Source organism: Phaethon aethereus, assembly GCF_964289735.1.
Source record: "Phaethon aethereus genome assembly, chromosome: 3".
Lineage (NCBI taxonomy): Eukaryota > Metazoa > Chordata > Aves > Phaethontiformes > Phaethontidae > Phaethon > Phaethon aethereus.
Window position 1 is genome coordinate 104707078 of NC_138576.1, and position 19436 is coordinate 104726513.

The 19436-nt window shown below is 41.1% G+C and overlaps 1 protein-coding gene across 2 annotated transcripts; it reads right to left on the reverse strand.

Annotated features, from left to right (window-relative positions):
- Nucleotides 1-783: 783 nt before the first annotated feature.
- Nucleotides 784-15636, reverse strand: ANGEL2 (angel homolog 2; the record flags this gene model as incomplete). 2 transcript variants are annotated; one of them, XM_081997510.1, is made up of 8 exons in its annotated part: nt 784-938; nt 3832-3995; nt 5959-6019; nt 6742-6811; nt 7813-8234; nt 9941-10010; nt 12835-13088; nt 15210-15636. In XM_081997510.1, the coding sequence occupies 8 exons, from the start codon at nt 15634-15636 to the stop codon at nt 784-786; spliced, it is 1623 nt and encodes a 540-aa protein (XP_081853636.1). The 2 variants fall into 2 exon arrangements, with proteins under 2 accessions (XP_081853636.1, XP_081853635.1); XM_081997509.1 differs by having other exon boundaries at nt 6685-6811.
- Nucleotides 15637-19436: the final 3800 nt, after the last annotated feature.

Below are 19436 nucleotides of genomic sequence, written 5' to 3' on the forward strand. Positions count from 1 at the left end.
TGACATTTTTATAACTAAATAGAAAAAAAACCACACCTTCCCCCAGTTGTTCAATATAAGTGAAACCTCAAGATGTCAAGGACTGGTTTTTTTTTTCTTCCTATAGCCAATCAATTAAGTTTCCTATAAGGCTGCATGCTTATTAAACTTAGATTTATTTCAGCTATTTCTAAAAAGATCCCAGTGAATGCTACCTATATTTAAGCTTTTAGAAGTTTAAGAAGTAAATTTTAAAAACATAAATACTTGCCTTACTGCAAAGGTATCTTCCTTTGGGAGTCCAATCTTGCAGCCTCTGCCCTGACTACTCTAAGTAAGCTGAGGGAATTCCCTTCAGAAGTATTTAGATAGAAGTGTCTACAGAGAACCTTTGTAGTGAAACATTATTTTCAGCTCATTATAAGATGTCACACACACACAAACTTTGCATGAAGCAGCACACAGTTCTCTGAGAATAATCAGTTTTACTATGATTTACAATAAAAACCATTTACAGCATCTCCATGAAAAATAATGCCATTTTGAGACTGGCACAGATGTTTTCCGTTATCAAAGAGGAAGCTAATGTAAAATCTTTTCTTGTGCCTTAAAGACTTTATAAAGTAATTTAAAAAAAAAAGTCTCTTTAAAAAAGTCTACTTTACACAACACTAACAAGTCAGCATGCAGGCAAACTTAATTAAACTGGACCAGCAGTGCTTGAATTAACCTTTTAAAAAATAACAACAATCACATGAAGAGAGAAGGCGAAGGTAACTACCTACAGAAAAAGTCCTTTAGATATCACCGTTCAATAAGCCTAAACTCTGCTAGCAATGGCAGGTGGTCAGAAGAATTATTTTCATTGGGAAGACCATTAACAGTCCAAAGATCTTTCTCTGTTAGAAGTGCCAGCCTGCCAAGAAGTTTGAGACCTCCGTGAAAAGAATCTTCTGCTCCTGGTTAAAAGGAAAAAAGAAAGTGGAAACTTTTCATCAGTGTGGGCTAAAAGTAACACATTCATACATATACAGAAGGAGGAAAACAATGTGGCAGAAATAATCTTAAGTCATTATTGTTTCATGCAAAATCACCAATAAAGTGGTTTGGGAATTCTTATTTACTATTACACTCTCACAGCAGGACTTCTAATCAGTAGAGCTCAAAGTATGCAGGAAGACACTACCCCTCCATTTTGCAGAGGGATAAATTGAGGTAGGAAGGGAAAGGGATTTACTTGTTCATTGTAATCCCCCTGAAAAAGCCTCACACAGCCCAGTCCTATACCCTAGCACAACAGCACTGCTAAACAGAGCTGATGCTTGCAAAATTAAGGATCATTTGAGAGTTACTGGTTCACATAACATTTTATTTCTGCATCCTCAAGCACACAGCTCTCCAGCAGAGAAGTCATACAGGAACTCTTGCTCATAAGGATGAAAGCCCTCTGGCATTTCCCTTCCTAACTGTTCATCATAAGAAGTGGATCTTCCTCCATTATTTCCTGCTACCTATTTCTATAATCACCTAAAGGAAAAAAAGTGAAACAAAAAACCAACCAGACAACAAAAAGATCTGCCACTGCACAGGCAGAAAAAACACCATGTTGCTCATGGAAGAGGGGAAGATGACTCACAGCCTTGCTATTACTACACTGTACTTAAAATACTTGCGTTATTAAAAAAACAATTATAAAACAAACAGAAAACAATCAGCAAAGAGTAACAAGCTTTTTCCAATTCAAGTAGAGACATACCATACACTGACATACCATGGAAGGATCTCGTTCTCAAACTTTTAGACTTTTTGAGCAATCTACTTCAGTGAGATGACTACTCAGCAACCCTAGCTATTGCTTTCAGAGCACAGAGATGATACTGCACAGGTTGAGTGCTTTCAGGACCAGCACAAATGGCAGCTGTAACTTTGACAAAAATATCTTCTGTATGAAAGAGGCCAGCAATTTCAGAACTTCCTGCCTGAACCTGGTACTGACTTACCAGTAGGTATATTTTAAAAGATTATCCAGCAACTGTTAAACTCCTCAGATAGTTCAACAGCTTCACCTCTTTGCCATCTGCCAGCTTTCCAGCCCTCTAACAACCCAGCAGCTGTTTATCGCTGCTCTGAAGAAAAGCTTTTTTACTGCAAAGATGTCCTGGTAGCTCTAGAGCACATGGCCACCCAGCTCTTGAGCCAAATCTATCATTTGGCACAGCACCTGCATGTCTACAGAGCAGCAGTTTGTTGCTGCAGAGAGCTTGGGCTGCATGCAGTGATTATTTTCAGCTCAGAGCACTCTGGGAACCGGCAGAATCGAGTCCTGCAGGACTTGGGTAGGTACTTAACCCTGCTTTCACAGCAATTCCTGAATACCAAGCCAAATACTTGGCTAAGCATGACACAGACTAAAGCACAAAAGCTTTCAAAAACACCCCAAAACCCTTTAATTGGGAAAAAATGTAATCAGTCAGCCTAGACCACATTTAATATTAACTTGTTCAGAGTTTGACAACTTCTAATACAGAGGCCCAGGTCATCAGAAAACTGAAAAACCAGACTATTACTTCGTTTCTAAGAACTAATGAATAAAAACCACACCAGTTTAAACTACTTGGAGAATTCAAGTTTGGTCCCATTCTGTACAATGATGTGGGGAGAAGAATCTATCTGAAAAATAAGTGCAGAAAGAAGAAAGTGCTACAGCTCTGCTGGGGCAATGATAGTGCAACGAAATACATAAGCAGGTGAATTAGGATTAAGTTTTGCACAGGGATGCACTCTGAAATCACACAGCATTCAGAAGTCATTTAGATACTTCTCATATCCTAGTTCTTCAGTCAAAGCTTTTACTTCTGTATTGTGAGGCTTTTATATGTGATATTTTACACCAAGATAGCGTTTACTGTGCATGTTATGACAAATGTGACTTTTGTTCGTTGACTCAATGAATTTTAGCAATCTAGTCTCAAGGTATGAGGGATGGAGGTGGTATTTTCATTTCACATACTGAAACCAACGTTAATTTGTAAAAATTGGTTGCCACCTACAGTGGGAGCAGGAGTGGAATCCAGGTTTCTGTTTTCTGAGTTCTGCAGCGCCATTCATCTGATAGCACCGCACCGTGTGATGATCTTTGACGACGGCATAAACGAAAGAACTAACGATGGCATGGAAAGCGTACTGCTCAAAAGTATCGATGGTAAGAGCACAAATGCAGTAAAGGATAACGTTTGGTTACCCATCAAGAAATACACCCGCAGAGGTACCATGTCTGTCTTGCCCCATCTGGTGAGTTTTCGCTGCAACTGCAATCCAGAGAGTGACAACTGGGCATGTGCAAGTGACAGCTCTTAGAGCAAAAGCCACAGAGGTCATTTACTTCACAGACATTACATCAAGACTCTCTGAAAAGAAACTTTCTAAGAAACAGTTCATTTATCAGTTTTAATGTACATCATAAACTGCCGTTCCCCATTTTGTTGATAAGGTGATTGGAACTACTGCTTTGTTGTAGGGCCAGCTACTAAAGTCCTGCACGAGCTACTGACAGCAGTTAACTTCTCAGGTGCTACTTACATTGCTGCTTTTCTGCAGCCTCAGTTCTTGCCGCCATGCTGAGATGGCAACTACAGGAACGTTCAGTTAGGTGAAAAAGTTTGCCCTGTGTGGCACTACAAGTCCAACTGTGGCAAGCTGACACGGCCAGCCACGTTTCTTGGATTCAAAGCACCACCACAAGCCTCTGAGGTACTTCATATGGATTAAATTATCACTACACTTCCCTTAGAACAGCATCCAAATGTTCCCATTTAGCTTTTGTGAAAAATAATTAAAAGTTGCTTTCTTTACCTGGCTGGGCAGCAGTATCATCATTTGCTGCAGAATAGAAAATATAATCCACAGTGACAGCACTTCGGGAGTGGCAAGTTGTTACTTCTGGTATCCCAGTGTCAGGAAAGTAATGAGAATAGACTGAAGACAATTTAAAACGGTGCTGCAATTTTGAAGATAACCTAAACATGAATCAAAGAAAAGAATTTTGTTTTCCTCTATTTCCTAGAAAGAATAGGCAATGAAGAAATACCAAATAGTTCTTGGTTACAAACAAAACGATTTCTCTGGATATGCAAACTAGCGTTTCTCTCATGCAATCAATCCCATCACCTCTTGCATTAGGGACCTAAATCTCTGAAGGCAAAATGCAAGCAGCTTTTTTTCAGTAAAAGGCAGATACCTAAAAGCCTATAAAAAAATGGCTTAACTGACACTTTAAATATACATAGCTTTCACCTCCTTCTACACTTTGTAAGATTCCACGTGTCCTCATTCAGCAGTCTCTCCCTGACACATGGGTAGAAGTGTCCAGAGAGCATCTTTTATGAAAGCAACAAACTATGAATTCACCAATCTAACCAGGCCCTCCAGCATATAGAGAAATTAAAAAAAAAAACCACTAAAAATCTTCTCCCCTAGACTAAAGCTAGTAATTGTTTTCAAGTTAGTCTACACCTAATCTTCTTTCCTCCCTTCAGGTTACCATTTTGTCTCTCCCCATCATCAGTCTGTTCCTCTTCAGTTCAGCCCACCTTGTCTCACCTGTTTTTTCAATCTTGAAAGCAAACTGCAAAACCACACCTTTCAGCAAAGGAACTCCTCTCTCCCCCCCAGCCCTTTGCTCCCATCAGTGTGGCAAATCATCCATCCCTCAGCTGTACCTGCCTCACCTTGCATGGCTGCATTTTAAACCTCAGCTGCAATGTGTTCTGGTTAAAACCCAAGCAATTAAAAATAAAGTATCAGCATGTCACCTGCCCTGATTTAGAGAAGAGACAGGCAAACATGCCAGTTGGTACAACACAGAAGGGTAGCAATTTCTGCTTGTTACATGACATCCTTTTTAAGAGGAGGCAAAATCCCTGCAAGCAGCATTCAACATGTGGCATGCTATGTATTTACACCATAGAATAGGGCTTCCTGTCTTGTTATCTGCTTCTTTCCTCAGAAATGCCATTACTTAGTTATATTAAAACCGCTTGGTGATTCTTGGTGATCAAAAGTGCTATCTGCAGTGATACCAAGACCTCATTTCTGGTAAGAAACAGCTGACTTGGAGCCTGACATCACAGATACACAGTTAGGGCAATTTCCTTCTTCTGTGCCTTAACTTTATATGCCTTTACCAGTTTGGTAAATGCAACTATCTTCTTCCTTTCAAAAAGCAGGTGCATCTTCCTTCTCAGCAGCCTAGTGGTAGCTTCCTCCTTCAGTTTAATAAGCAAATGTTTTGATCTGAGTAACAGTTGTGGTACCAAATCCATAATATTCCAAGTTTCTGGCATTCAAAGAAGTTAAATTCTCCCCCAGAACTTCTGGCAAGGAAGATTTTATGATCTTTCCAGTTCCTTTCCCTCCTTTATCCCAGCTGCACATTGTATTATAGGATTTTGTTAGCATCCATAAACCAGTATCTCAAAAACAGTAAAAAGAGAGAAAAGTGCCAACACTTAAGCAGCTGGACAACACTGGGGTTTTTGTTGATTTATTTTTTTATTTCCTCTCAAAACCAACATGGTTTCTGCAACTGGACTGAAATTCACAGCTTTCCTATGATGTCACTACAGAGCAAGATGTTCTATTTATGCCAAGAAGTGACCAAAAAAAAAGTCAAAAGCATTCTTTTAATAAGCAGACAGAAAGTACCCTCTAAACAGCACTGACACCTCGCCTCTGCATTCTGGAATAATATCTGAAAGTTCCCACAAGAACACGCACTCCTTCATTACTTCCAGTTCTACTCTTTTGCCGTCTGATCAGCCTTTTCATGTTTAAATGGGAGTTTATTTTTTTGCCAGATGAGTTGGGTAAGCATCTTGTATCCATGTCTGGAATCAGATAAAAGTTTGGTCTAAAACCAAAACAAACCCCCAAAACTAGGAACCAGTCAAGGGTTTCCATTTCCCGCCCCCCAACACATACTTTTCAGATGCTATTACAATCTCCTGAGTGTTGTCCAGTTTTGCTGCTTCCAATTTTTCTCCTGCAAAATAAAAATACATTCAATCTACACTAAAATTAGGATGTAGGCAAGACCAATATTAAACAGCTGCAGAAAAGAAAAGGTACAGAAAAAAAAAATCTTTAAGTGCACTTATTTTTTGCAACAGGCAAGACACAATTCATAAAGCTGGATTAAGTTCTTCTGTTCCATTAGTAAGATCCCCTCCAAAGACTCTTTCAAATTATGTGCCATTCATTTAAAACTGTTCTTTTTTCTGTCCAAGAAAAAATGGCAGATGAAAGTTGCAATAATACTCGGCAAGGAATCACTTGCTTTTCCCATTTGTTCCACAAAGTGCTTGCACTATAATATATAAAGATTGAAGCGGAATGTAGGTTCATGCTACATACATGTGCTGCATTCCTCCAGCTCTCTTTTTCCAGTCACAGCACCACCAGTTTTCAAGATGCAAACACAGTAGTTTAAATATTAGACACCAGCTCCTGCATGGCAATGTCTAACTATTATCTTGTAAATATACAAAACTTACATAAACAAATAACTTTACACTCTAATGAGCACAGCAAGGAAGTTTTGCAAGCTCAGGACTTACTGTTTTTCCCCCACTAGAACAGAACATCTGTGTTTCAGTGCTACCTGAATGGTATTTTCAAAGGACAAAATTCATCAACCCAGAAACTGACCTGCATTTTCTTCTTTTTGTTGACGTTTTATTTCATATACACAGTTTTGTGAAATACCTAATTTTTTTGGCCAAATTGGAATAGATAAGATTCTTTGTCCCCTTGGAAACTGTTCTTGTCCAGAGACCTAAGACAGACAACATGAGCTTTTCTCAGATGGAAGTTCTGTTTAAAAAAAAACAAACCACCCAAAAACCCAACAAACCACAAAAAAAAATGCAAACCTGAAATGAGTGGACATTTTTTGTAAAGTTGCAAAGAAAAGCCCCAGCCCCTTAGAATATTTTTTTATAATGGTTTGTCAAATCTCTGTAAAAATAGTAAGACCCCTTAGTCCTTTGCTTACTCTCATCAAGTTTTTTGCAGTTACCCGATTTTTCAAGATAGCTCTTGTGACACTAAGCTGAGACTACCAAGAACACTTTTACCAACGTAACTGGACTGAGTATATAGAGCTCCCTAGCAGACACTGACTTTATCTTCATGATGCTTATTCTCTTGGGAGCAAGGCAAGTCAAAGCAGGGATTGAAACAACTACCCACTAGCAACAAACATCAGTGGGGCTTTTTTTTCTTATTTTCTCATTGTATGTACTCCAGTTACCTTCTATTAAACAGCATTGACAAGTTACATACAAGACCTTACAACAAAAAACAACTAACCTGAAACAGTTTAGGTTCAGCATCTAATTCAATTTTTGTTTTTACAATTATTCTAGACACTGTAATCCAAAGTTTATCTAAAATAAGAGTCATCTTTCCATAAAGTACACAGCAGGCATTTGATTAAGTAGTTGTTTTATCCTACTTTAAAGACTGGGACACTTAAACACAGTGATACCATCATCCTGTGGATAACTACCTTTCAAGAACAACTAATTTCTTTGCAAGTTTTTAATTTCAGAATGCTAGAAGTGGATACAATATTCTGTAAGGCACAGCTGATATACCCAAGCTTATTTTAGTAACTCCATAGTAACTTTCGTTTTGCAGACTGCATAAAGGGCTCTAAGATCGGTACTGCAATGGAAATAAATCACAGCTCTGGCATGCTAATATTACTCAATTAAATATTTCTCTTTAATCAGCATTAACCCTTTTTTGTGAGAAGTGAAAAGCATAGCCTACCTTCCCTATAGCAAGTCCTTCATAATTTAACTTTCCTTCATTTATAAATCTGTACAATGGAGAACCAGGAACAGAATTGAAGTCACCACAGATGATAATCGGACAGAAGGTACCATCCTTCTGAGGGGCAACACTAGCAATCTCTGCCAGGAGCATTGCAAGCTGGGTCAGTTTGATGTCCCCTCGCCTTGGGTTATACAGCAGATGTGTATTGGCTATACAGATTGCAGCATTTGTTTTACAGTGAAATCTAGGCTGCAAAAGCAACACCAGTCCAACATTGTCCCTGTCCAAGAGTGGAATATCATGGCGAAAAAATTCCACAGGGTTTGATGAAATCAGGCTAAATTTGGAAGTTTTGAAGCAAATAGCACAGCCATCAGGTTTTCTTCCTGTCCTCATTTTATACTCACAGTGATACCCTGCAAGAAAGGCAATTAAAAACATAAAATACCATTGTATAGAGATTATTTTTAAAAAACATTAGAAAAACCTCACAATGCTCTTCTCACATGGCGGTCAGCACCCAGTCTGAAGGACTAAAGACTATGTGAGGTTCACATAGAGAAGTGAGCACAAGAGTCTCTCTGTCCTGTCCAGCTTCAGTTTGGAAACTACAGGAATCTGGTCTAATACCTTTTGTGATGTGTAAGCATCTACATACTTTAAGATACCAGGCATGTTCTTCTCTCCTCACATGGAAAAAAACCCAAACCAAAACAACAACAAAAAACCCCCACAAGTCACATAAAAGTGGACTTGTGTATTGAAGGTTTTTCTGGACATTACCACAATGGTTTAGGAATAACACCAGTGAAGCATTGCAATCAAAAGCAATGGTCACAATAAGTTATAAATCACTGTCTAAAATGATTCATAGAATAAAAGTCTCAAACATATTTACACAATTATGTAATTATCCAATTAGCAGCAAGCAGCAGGCTTTCAACAAGGAAACTGAGACATATTAAATGACAGTATCAGAGTTCAAACAAGTACATCTGAAAACAGTAATTTGCCAAGTTTTTCACTTTATGTAGAGGTGAAATGCAGATTTTAATGAGACCTTATCTATGTAAGAAAAAACTAATTACCTTGAAACTATATCTAGTTTTTGGCACTTTAAAATGCTTCTCTGTCCCGCCCATGCCATATGAATTCATGAAGTACAGCCCCATGAAGTGGAATGAGTGAACCTCTGAGCTCACAGCAGTGCTAGGACAGGGGATTCCCACTCCTCTCTCCCAGCTCCAGGCCAGGTGCTCCTGCCACTTGTTGTGGCACTTACTATTAACTCAGTAAGCCAATGGAAAATTAATCCAGGAAAATAAAATTAGTCTGCATAGTATGCTTCTGGACTGGTGGATTTCACGAGGGTAAAGGTCTAGTGAGTGCCAGAACTAGCCCAGAAGAATGGGCAAGACATGCATCTGGGAACTAGGGAGGGGAAGAAAGAGCTACAGCAAAGCTCCAGATCCCCACATATAGCAGCAGGGAGCTGTTACCCACACGAGCGTGGCCTTACAGTGTTATTTCACATTTCAAGTGGATTTAAATCAATACTGCTGTTACTCTAACCTTCTTTACAAACACTCAGTTCTGGGAGCTAGACTACCTCCAACTAACCAAGAAAGAAAAAAAGTATCACTCCAGTGCTGCTCCTTGAACTGGGTCCTTCTGGCATCAGACAAGTACCAGTCCAGGAAGAGAGCAGGGCCCTGGGACTGGAAGGAGGTATAGGGCACAAGAGATTTAGATCAGTTTAAACCACCATGGAATCACACCCCTAGCAACCCTTCCATAAATTCACATGGGAGAGGCTGACTGAGAGTACTACTGTAAAAACTAATGAATATAAACTGACCATGGATAAAATTTAGTGCTGATAATTGGAAGGTTTCAAGCCAGAAAAACATACCCTAGAAAAGCTGTCCAACAGGAATACTAGTAGAAAACAGTAAGGTAGTTTCAAGAGAGCACTAGGTGAAATTATAAAAGGGGGTACACAACATTGTTGCACGTGATGGCAGGAGACTTAATTCTATAATCTAAGAGAGGGGGTTTTTTAGGAAAATGGTACTGGGGCAGGGGAGAACGCAATGTATTGGTCAGAAGAGTTTCATCATACCCAGGGATTCCAAACTTGACTTGATCTCTGTTCTGTAGTGGTCTTCTTGGACTTCTTGTAAACAGAGCACCTAAGGCAAAGTTTACCATTAGAAAATATTAGTAAGTACACCAAAATATTACTGTGCCATATCTCTGCTGGACAGTCTGTATAGGTATTTAAAAAAAAAAAAAAAAAAAAAATCAGTGGCTTTTCACCTCCGTAATCCCACAAAAGGATTCACTCTCCTCTAGAAAATGCTCCTTCAGATTCTGAAGGGGGCCCCAATTCCTCCCACTCTCAGACATACAATTTTCAGATGTGAAATTTAATTAAACTAGTCACCTGCTAATACATTCTCAGCAGTTTAGGGGAGGCCTAAATGCCAGAGCAGTGGAATGAAGAGTCCAAGGGCACACTTTTCATCAACTACAGAGTGGACAACAAGCTTCCAAATTAAAACAGCTTGAACCAAAGATCAATCTCGAAATACTCCATTATTGGAGTATCTTGGAGCCTTCTCACAGAATCATTAAGGTTGGAAAAGACCTCTAACATCATCAAGTCCAACCATCAATACAACACCACCATGCCCAGTAATGTCCTGAAGTGCCACGTCCACACATTTTTTGAACACTTCCAGTGATGGTGACTCCACCACCTCCCTGGGCAGCCTGTTCCAATGCTTGACCACTCTCTCAGTAAAGAAATTTTTCCTAATATCCAATCTAAACCTCCCGTGACGCAACTTGAGGCCATTTCCTCTCATCCTATCACTAGTTACTTGGGAGAAGAGACCAACACCCACCTCAACAACCCCATCTGGATTTAACTCCATTCACCACAACTCTCTGGGCTCGTCTCCCTGCACACTGCAGTAACACACAGACTTATAGCCACCTTGTTAGTCTGACAAAGGACCGAGTTCCTGATGGGTAATGGATTAGCGCTGCTTGCTGAACTGCAGCAACAGACTCCACTTATCCAGCTGACGCTAGCACATTCAAGGCCTCAAAGGAGAACCGAATCTCAAGCAACATTTTGAAGTCTCTGCTGTGCTTTAAGGTTACAGTTCAAAACAACGAATCAGTTAAAAGCCTATGTCCTTTAGCAAGAATTCCTTTGCACAAAAGGGCACCTGCACATACTAGGGTCTGTGCGCAGCTGCTCGCCATGACTCAATACACACAATACAAGGCATCACCTCTTTACCCCAGTGCTGCATTGGGTGGCTCTGAAGACTTTAGAAAGTACCCTGAACTGAACTGCTCTTTGCTAGAGGGGCTGGTTTTGGCTCCAACCCTTCCATCCTGGAGAACCATCTGTTACTGCTAATAGCACCAGGCAGATCCTCACCAGAGTCCCTCGGCTGAGTGCTCCTCCCAGAAAGCCCACTAGTGTATCTCACTATAAAGATAAATACATACAGTATGTAGAACATTATTAGGAAGAAAGGAAGAGCTTGAAGGAGATTTTAATCTCCAGCTTCCTGGCTAAGTACTAATGTAACTGCATTTTTCAAATGGTACAAGGCAGGTTTTCTGTGGCTTCTCTAATACAACTACTTTGACTTTTTTTTCAGTACTGTTTTCTGACACAAACAGGTTGAATTCTATCAACAAACTTTTATTGGCCTGAACAAGGACTGAAGCAAAAAGTTTACTGACTTGACTTCCTGATTAACAATAAGTAGTAAGTGTCCTCAAAAACCAAACAAAAAACCCTACAACCAACCAAGAACACAGTAGGGTATTTTTTCAGACCTCAATACAAGCAGAAGTTCAGAGTTACGTCTCAGTAGAGAACAGCAAGCTTGTTCACATGTCAAATGGTGCAGAGTACCAGATGAAGACAGAAATGAACACCTGAGAGGAAGACTTTTGGATCAGTCTCCCATGAATGCTACTAACACCTGCATCTTTCTCTCAGCCTTGAACATTAATCTGAAGAAAACAGAGATCCACACAGAAGTCTCATTGCTGCAGTCCTCACACTCAAAAAAGTAAAACATTTGAGTCTGCCTTCCAAATAGCAGGTTCAGATGTGATCCTAAGTTCTCCATTACCTGGTCTAACAAATGGCTCTGAAGGATTAGCAGCCAGATTTTAGAAAGGGACTTTTGATTCATGGAGTATCCAGACACTGCCTAAACAAATATGAAGCCAAAGTCATACACCTGGAAGCTAGAAAATGCCAGTCCTGGAGGTTGCCTTAATTTGACCCTCCCATGTGCATGCATACTGTTTTTCCTCCACAAAGGCCAGGCATGCAAGATTAAGTGTTTGCAAATAATGATGAACTATTCAATATTGCACATCCTTTGCACTAAATAACTCATGCCACAGTTAGAGAGAGAGAGCCTCCAGCTTCACAGCTTCCTAAACCATACAGTCCCAGAAGCTAAGACTATCCTGGAGAAAGGTACCCCGTTCTACACTAAGCATCTATCATTAGCTACTACTACAAACATTACCCTAGATTAGGTGGACCTTTGGCCTATGCAAGTATAGCTGTTCTTATGTCCAATGCCTTATTTACAGCACTCTAGCCAGGTGTGCTCTAGGAACAGACTGAGAAAGATTTATGTGAAGGAAGAAGGTTTTGGAGTCGTAAAAAAATTGCAGTGTATCAGCAGAACATCAAAGTCGCGTCAAAAAGACCATTCCAGGCAGTTATGGACAAAAAAGGCAACTATGAGTGATATGTACTGTAAAGTTTGCCTTTGCTGTAAGTTCGGATTGCACAGAATACACTAATTGCATAAGCATAAATCAAAGCTACTGTGAAGCATGACATAACTAAAAGCTCAGTTGGATTCACTAGACAGCTCACCCATCAAAATAGAGAACAGCAAGAATTTGCTACTCCAGTTAATCAGTTCTTAAGAAGTATCCACATGCTCATTTTCTACTCACATCTGCATCCAGCTGTTTGATTTCTTGCAGAATGTTGGGAAATCTGTATGTCCAGATTAACAATCGTTGCCTGCAGTGTTTGTACAGGTGGGAGTTATCTTCTAACAAATTCTGTGAGAGGATATTGTAGGACATGACTGTAAAATCAAATTTCGCCTCACTTTCTGTATTGCTTTGGTCAGTTTCTTTATTTTCAAAGATTTTCATTGTTCTACTGTGCTGACAGAAATATTCCCAGTGTCTTTTGACAGTTCCTGTTAAAAACACATGAAGCAGAAAAAATTATGTAATACATCATATGACTTCTTACTGCTCTTGAGAAATCATTCTACTGACAAGTTACTGTCTTTCAAATTCCTTAAGCAATTCTAAAAGCTTATTTGATTAGCAGTGACTTAGACCTTCTGTTTTAAGATTAACTTTATATAAGCATCATTAAAAAAAACCCAACCCCAAAACACAGCAGAACACCATTATATGCCCTAGATTTCAAACTGCTTTGAAATTTGGAAACTGGCATGTTCTAAGGAGATGGTTGCAGTCAGACTACACCATCCTGCTCTCTGCAGAAAGGCTGGTAAACCAAATCCAGTCTGTAGACACAGTCTTACGCTGCCTTCTGCCACTACCTCCTCAGTGGAGATGGGGTATGTCAGTCTGGGATGCACCCTTTAGAGCAGCATATGGGCATCTTGTTGATCTCTCTATCTGTGACTAACAAAGGGTTGGGAATCAAATAAAGGGTTCACCTCTAGCCTGTCTACAGCCTGAAACACTCAGCCATAAGCTGCAACAGGGTCCATTACAGGGGTCCCAAAACCTGATTTCCCTCAGTGAGGTTGAGGAATTAAAAAAATTAATAAGCCTCAGAATTACCAAGAACTTATTTAAAGGCTTATTTTCTGCCATTCCTAGCTTCATAATTATTATTATATGAAAGTTTGTAAGAATGTATGTGCCCACCATTAAACATCCAATTATTTTTCAGATACATATTTTTCCACTTACAAAGCTCATGAACAAAGATGCCTTTCAGCCTTTATGTCCAAACTGATATGAGAGCATGCTGAGGTCCAGTTATCTGTGCTATCAACCACTGGCAGACTGCAGCTATAGCTGTATCTGCCCTATTTGGGGAATAAATTGCATCACTGTGCTTACATTATTCAGGACTTTCTCTAGTATTTGCAATGAATACAGCAACGCTTTAAGTACTGTTTCTATAGCGGGAGAGAGGCTGCATTGCTCCTCAGTGGGCATCTTTAATTATCACCTTACAATATGTGAACAAAAGATAGCTAGGAAGGACCACAATGCTAACCACGCTCTCAAATAAAGGTGTGTGAAGGAGGTTAAGAGAGGATTGAGTAACAAAGACATAAAGCAAACTTCAGCTCCTGAAGATGGGTATAATGCTTCTAAACCTTACGGATATTTGTGTCCAAATATCCCTTTGGGAAGCTGATGGCATCTGTCAGCCTTTTCAGTCATAATACAACTTCCAGTTTATGTTGTTAAGGAAGTTATTTATGCAAAAAGGACCTTAATTTTGATTATGCCCCTCTATTTGTTTCACAGTAGACAAAACTGTTAATATCCACAATACTCAGTAAAACATTTGGATGCTATGTAGAAGATTACATCTGTAATAAGCTTAGGCAGACACTTTGAAGTCTCATGAAAATCCATTACTGAGTTGAACAGACATCTTTGCACTTCTTGTTGCACTTATCTGGATAAGTACATTTGCTGTTTGCTCTGCCAGTCATGGTCTGACACAAAACTTGCTAACATGCCAGTGACAGAACACAGTTGCAAAAACAAAAACCGCACAATCACACTGGAAGCAAACACCATTAAATCTCAGTCCATTAATTCTCCGTTATTCTAGGTCACAGATAACTCAACCAGCTCAGAAAGAAGTCTATTCAGGTCCAGCAGGGCTTATGAGTTCAGGTACAGTACAAGGAATGAAGCTATAAAACTGCCAGCCCTGCTGAGCCCTACAGCAAGTTAGTGGAATCTTTTTGCTTTAAGCATTCCCAAGTTAACAGACATGATCTGGTGACAGACACCTGAGGCAGCATTGTCTGAATCAAGCTCAGGACTCCCCAGCTGGGCAAGCCCTCACATAATTGACTGTGTTCTACCACTGAGCATAGTGAACTTGGTTCCAGTAGTCTGTTTAACAGGACAAAATAGACGTTTACAGACTAAACAGCATTACAAAACTGTAACATTTTTAAGATAGATGTTTTCTTGAGAGAAGTGCCAAGAAAAACAGTAACTCAATAGGTGCAGGCAATATTGCTTATAACTTGTTAGTGTTTAGCATTACAAATAAACAAGGAAAATGAGCAAAGAGCATCTTTTACCTTTCCTGCTGCTATGTTTGTCTTCATTCTGTGCTACAGAAAGACACAATGCTTCTTTCTGATTAGAGAAGTTTGTTTCTTCTTCAGGAGTTGAAGTATCATGGTGGCCACCGAGTCTTCTCTTCTTTGTCAATGGTTCTTCTCCCTCAGATTTCATACTGGGGTTAGGTAGGTGAAAGCAAGAGCTTTGCATGAAGTTATCAAGCTGCCAGTTAGAGTTCTGAAATTGCCTCCAAGGTCCAAAAAATGGAGGGAGTCTCCAGTTTGCTGAGAAGTCAACTGGAACAGGAAGTGGAAACAAGGTCCAGGGATAGTGTCCGGCCCATCGCACACAGCTGGAAACTGGGCTGTTCAAGGCGAGTATCTGAGAACCGTTCCAGTGGGCAATCCAGTCTCTGCCCAGCCTCTGCATGTGACGGGGCAGCATGGAGTGTCTACAAAAGAAAGCACAGGTTTCATTACTTACACACAACTATATCCACCTGTAGAAGGCTGTAAGTCTTCCTGGTTGTGACTTACAGAATATATTCTCTTTCTAGAATTTAACACACACAAGACATTCAAACCTTTTTAGATATATACAAGATATTTAAACCTTTATATAAATAACATGCAAAGTGAGACTTTACAAAGCGGTGTCGTATCTTTTTTCTTCTTCAGATTTACAAATGCCATTTAATTTCCAAACTCTATCCACCTGAACAGCTATTTACAAAAGGTCATTTTTGCATACTGCATTAACTTTGTGATAAGGCTATCTGACAGGAATCAAAAAATCACTTTCCTTCAAGCAGTTGGAAATTTATTTGAAAAAGCCATTGACTTGGCTCAAACCACAATGCCAACAAGACAGGGAAACAGAGGTACTAACTCCCATGGCATCTCTGGCACCAGCTTATAGACTGTATCTGTATTCTCATTTCTTTTCCAGGTGGGAAAACTGCAGCTTAGTGATTAAAGCCATGAAAATAAGATGGTTTTTGCCTTTTTCCAGAAAAAAAACCCCCAAAAAACTGGCTCAACAAAAACGCAAGAAGGAAGGCCAAGTGACATCAGTCTGCCTCAGCTTCCTCATTGTTTAAATAAGGTGGCGTATTTTAAGCTTACAAGCAAAAGATACCAAAGCTTGGTATGCCTGAAGTTGAACTAAAGCGAGAACCTCCTAGCTGCCATTCAGCCTAGCAAATAAGCCTAAATACAACTTTCAGCAAAACGAGCTTGTCCCGAGACAGCACTTTGCACCACAGCGCACCAGAAGTAGCTCAACACATTCCACCTAAGTCACACACGCCCCTGGGCACCGCCGCGTTACGATGCAGCCGAGAGGAAGGGGCGCTACCCGTTTGCAAAAACCTCCTGGAATACCTATTTTACGGAAAAAAGCGCTGAGAAAGGCTCCCTTCCTAAAAGCCCAGCCCCCGGCGAGTAATTCCCCACAACCACCTACACCCGGCAAAGGAGAAGCCCAACCCGCGCTGTGTTTTGTTTACCGCGGTCCTGCTCTGGCTAATGGCGGGTACTGAAAACAAGTGACTGTCATTCCCCCCCAGACCCACCCCGCCCGGCCGGGCCGGGCCGGGGTCTCTGCTGCGGTGGCAGCGCCCAAGCCGCTCCCCGGCCGCCCCACGCCCAGCTAGGATGTGGGGCTGTCCATTAGCCGGCGGTTCCACGCACGACAGCGCCTAGGCGGCTGCCGGGCCCGGCCGAGGCCCAGCGCCCCCCGACCCGACCCCCGCGCCGCCGCTTTACCTCCCGGCGGGCCCGGATGCGGGCCCGGCCCAGGGGGGCCCCGCTATCGGCTCCGCGCAGCCCCGGTGCCCCCAGAGGGGGTCATTCCAGGGCAGCGCCAGCTCCGCCCGCCGACCGCCACGCTGCCGGCCCGCCGCTCACTCCGCACGGGCGGCGGCCGCGCCGCGTCCGCCCACTCGCTCCTGGGACTTGTAGTCCGGAGCCATATTTGATCCGGGAGGCCGGCGCCGAAGCTAGGACGCCATCTTGGGCCTGGGAGCAGTAACGCCCTGGCAGCCCTCTTGGCTGCAGGTGGCCTGCCGGGGTGCCGCGGACCCCCGGAGGGAGCTGTCCCGGGGCAGCGCCAGAGCGGGTTGTTGACTGTTTGATTTCAGACTTTTGAGTCTTTTAAATGTGCTAATGCAGCAGTTTCCATATGTGGTCTCCTCCCTGGCATTACCGTGTGTCCCCATAGAGCCAAAGGGCCTCAGTGAAGAGCTGCTGTGTGTTTCAAGGTGCCGTTTCAGGGCAGCAGCACCACGTTTACCGTTTGCAGAAAAACAAAACCCACTCACCTGAGACTGTTTTAACATTCTCAGGTTAAAATGCACCTGAAGACACTCTGCAAAGTGACTGCTGCCCCTACACAGTCTGAGGAGGGCTGGCCTGAGGGGTGGCTGGAAGACTTGCCCACCCCACAGATGGATCCACTGCTACTTACCAGCTGTGCAAACAACCCTCTCTGTTGATGTTGCTTGAATAAGCAGTTAAAACACTTTCTTGAGGTCTTCTGAGGACAGAGCAAATGCTGGATCTGTTCACTGTAAGGAAATGTAGTACAAACCATGAAATACGATAGTGCTGTGCAGGAACTGTAATCAAGTAAAGTATCATTTCTCTGCATTCCTTTTACTTGTGTCATAAAAGTGGCTTTAAATAACAATAATTTTCAAGTTTACCCCGGAGTGGTAGGGAAGTCTGGAACTGGAATAATGGAGTTATGTTAACAGCGTGCTAGCTAGGCAATGTGTCAAATCCACTTTGCGTTTTCCACTTCTTGGACACGAGTTACTTACTGGCAAGAGGTAAAAATACCCATCTATTTTCTGTTAGTTTCTTCACACTGTAATTAGAGAGCAAAGCTACTAGCTCCATGATACTTGGGTAGTAAAAGATCTCCCAACTATATTTTCCAGACCTATGTTATTTTGGTAATTTGCTCTTTTCTATATTTTGTAAGTATTCTTATGTATTACATATATTTCTAAGATAGAAGACAGTAACCCATAGCTATAGCAACAACAACAACTGCTGTTATTTTTAGGAGCAGAGGGAATCTTTCCATGGAATGCAGTTATTTTCTATATTTTGACCTGCATAAGACACCCAAGTTACTCTGTCACTTCAAAGGTTTATACATAGCCGTAATCTCAGTATTGATGCTGGAAAAAGGGAAGGATTGAAACTTCCAGGTTTTTTTTAAGATAAGCCTTAATGAAAAGTAAGATAAAAAGTTAATTGTGTGACAGACAAAATAGAAGATAGGAAAAAGATTAACCTATTAATATAATGCAAATTGTTTCTCATCTCAATGTTGCTATTAGTTCTTGCCTTGACCTAGGAGAGTCTTAATAAGCCAGTAATACTTAATTGCAGATTGTTTACTCTATTTACTATTTTGTGTATCTGGGTTGGCTGTACCATGTTAAGAGATATTCTTCAAAATAGGTATCTCCAAATCCTGGTTTGTAACTAGAAGCCAAATTATTTTATGAGTCATTTGAGCTTTTGAAACTCCCTAGTGAATGGAGGCTACTGACTCACTGAGGGATATTTTGATTGATTATGCTACACATATGAACAGCCATGGTGGTTCAGATCAATGGTCCACTGAGCTCAATTTACTGCTTTCTAAAAGCAGTTAGCAGCAGATGCCTAGAGATGTGCAGGGGCTGGGCAAACCTCAAATGAACACTTGCCCTGCCTTTAGCTGTTTTCAGCTCAGTAGATTTCCTAAGCTGGATGTGTTTGCCTCTCTATTTACTCTCAGGGACTCCCCCTCCCAAGTACTTGAATTTGCGAACTTTCTGCATCAGAAATATCCTTTGACAAGAGTCCTGCAGGCCTAGCAGTCATTATGTGAAGAACTATTTTATTATTAATTTTATGACCTCATTCATACCAGCTTCACTGGCCTCTGGTTCTTGTGTTAAGAGAGACTGAACAGTCCATCCCCATCCATCTTCTCCATACCACTCATGATTTCATGGACCACTATCATGTCCCCTCACATTATTCCTTCTCACATGCTGAAAAAACTCAAGAGTACTCCATTGTTCCACATGAAGAAGCTATTCCATATATCTGATCACTTTTATTGTCCTTGGTTCAGCCATGGAATTATACAGCTGCAATATATTCTCCTCTGTCTTGCTCTCTACTCCTACTGCTTTTTCTCCCTTCCTCCTCCCACCAAATTGCTAACTTTTGAGTTAGATG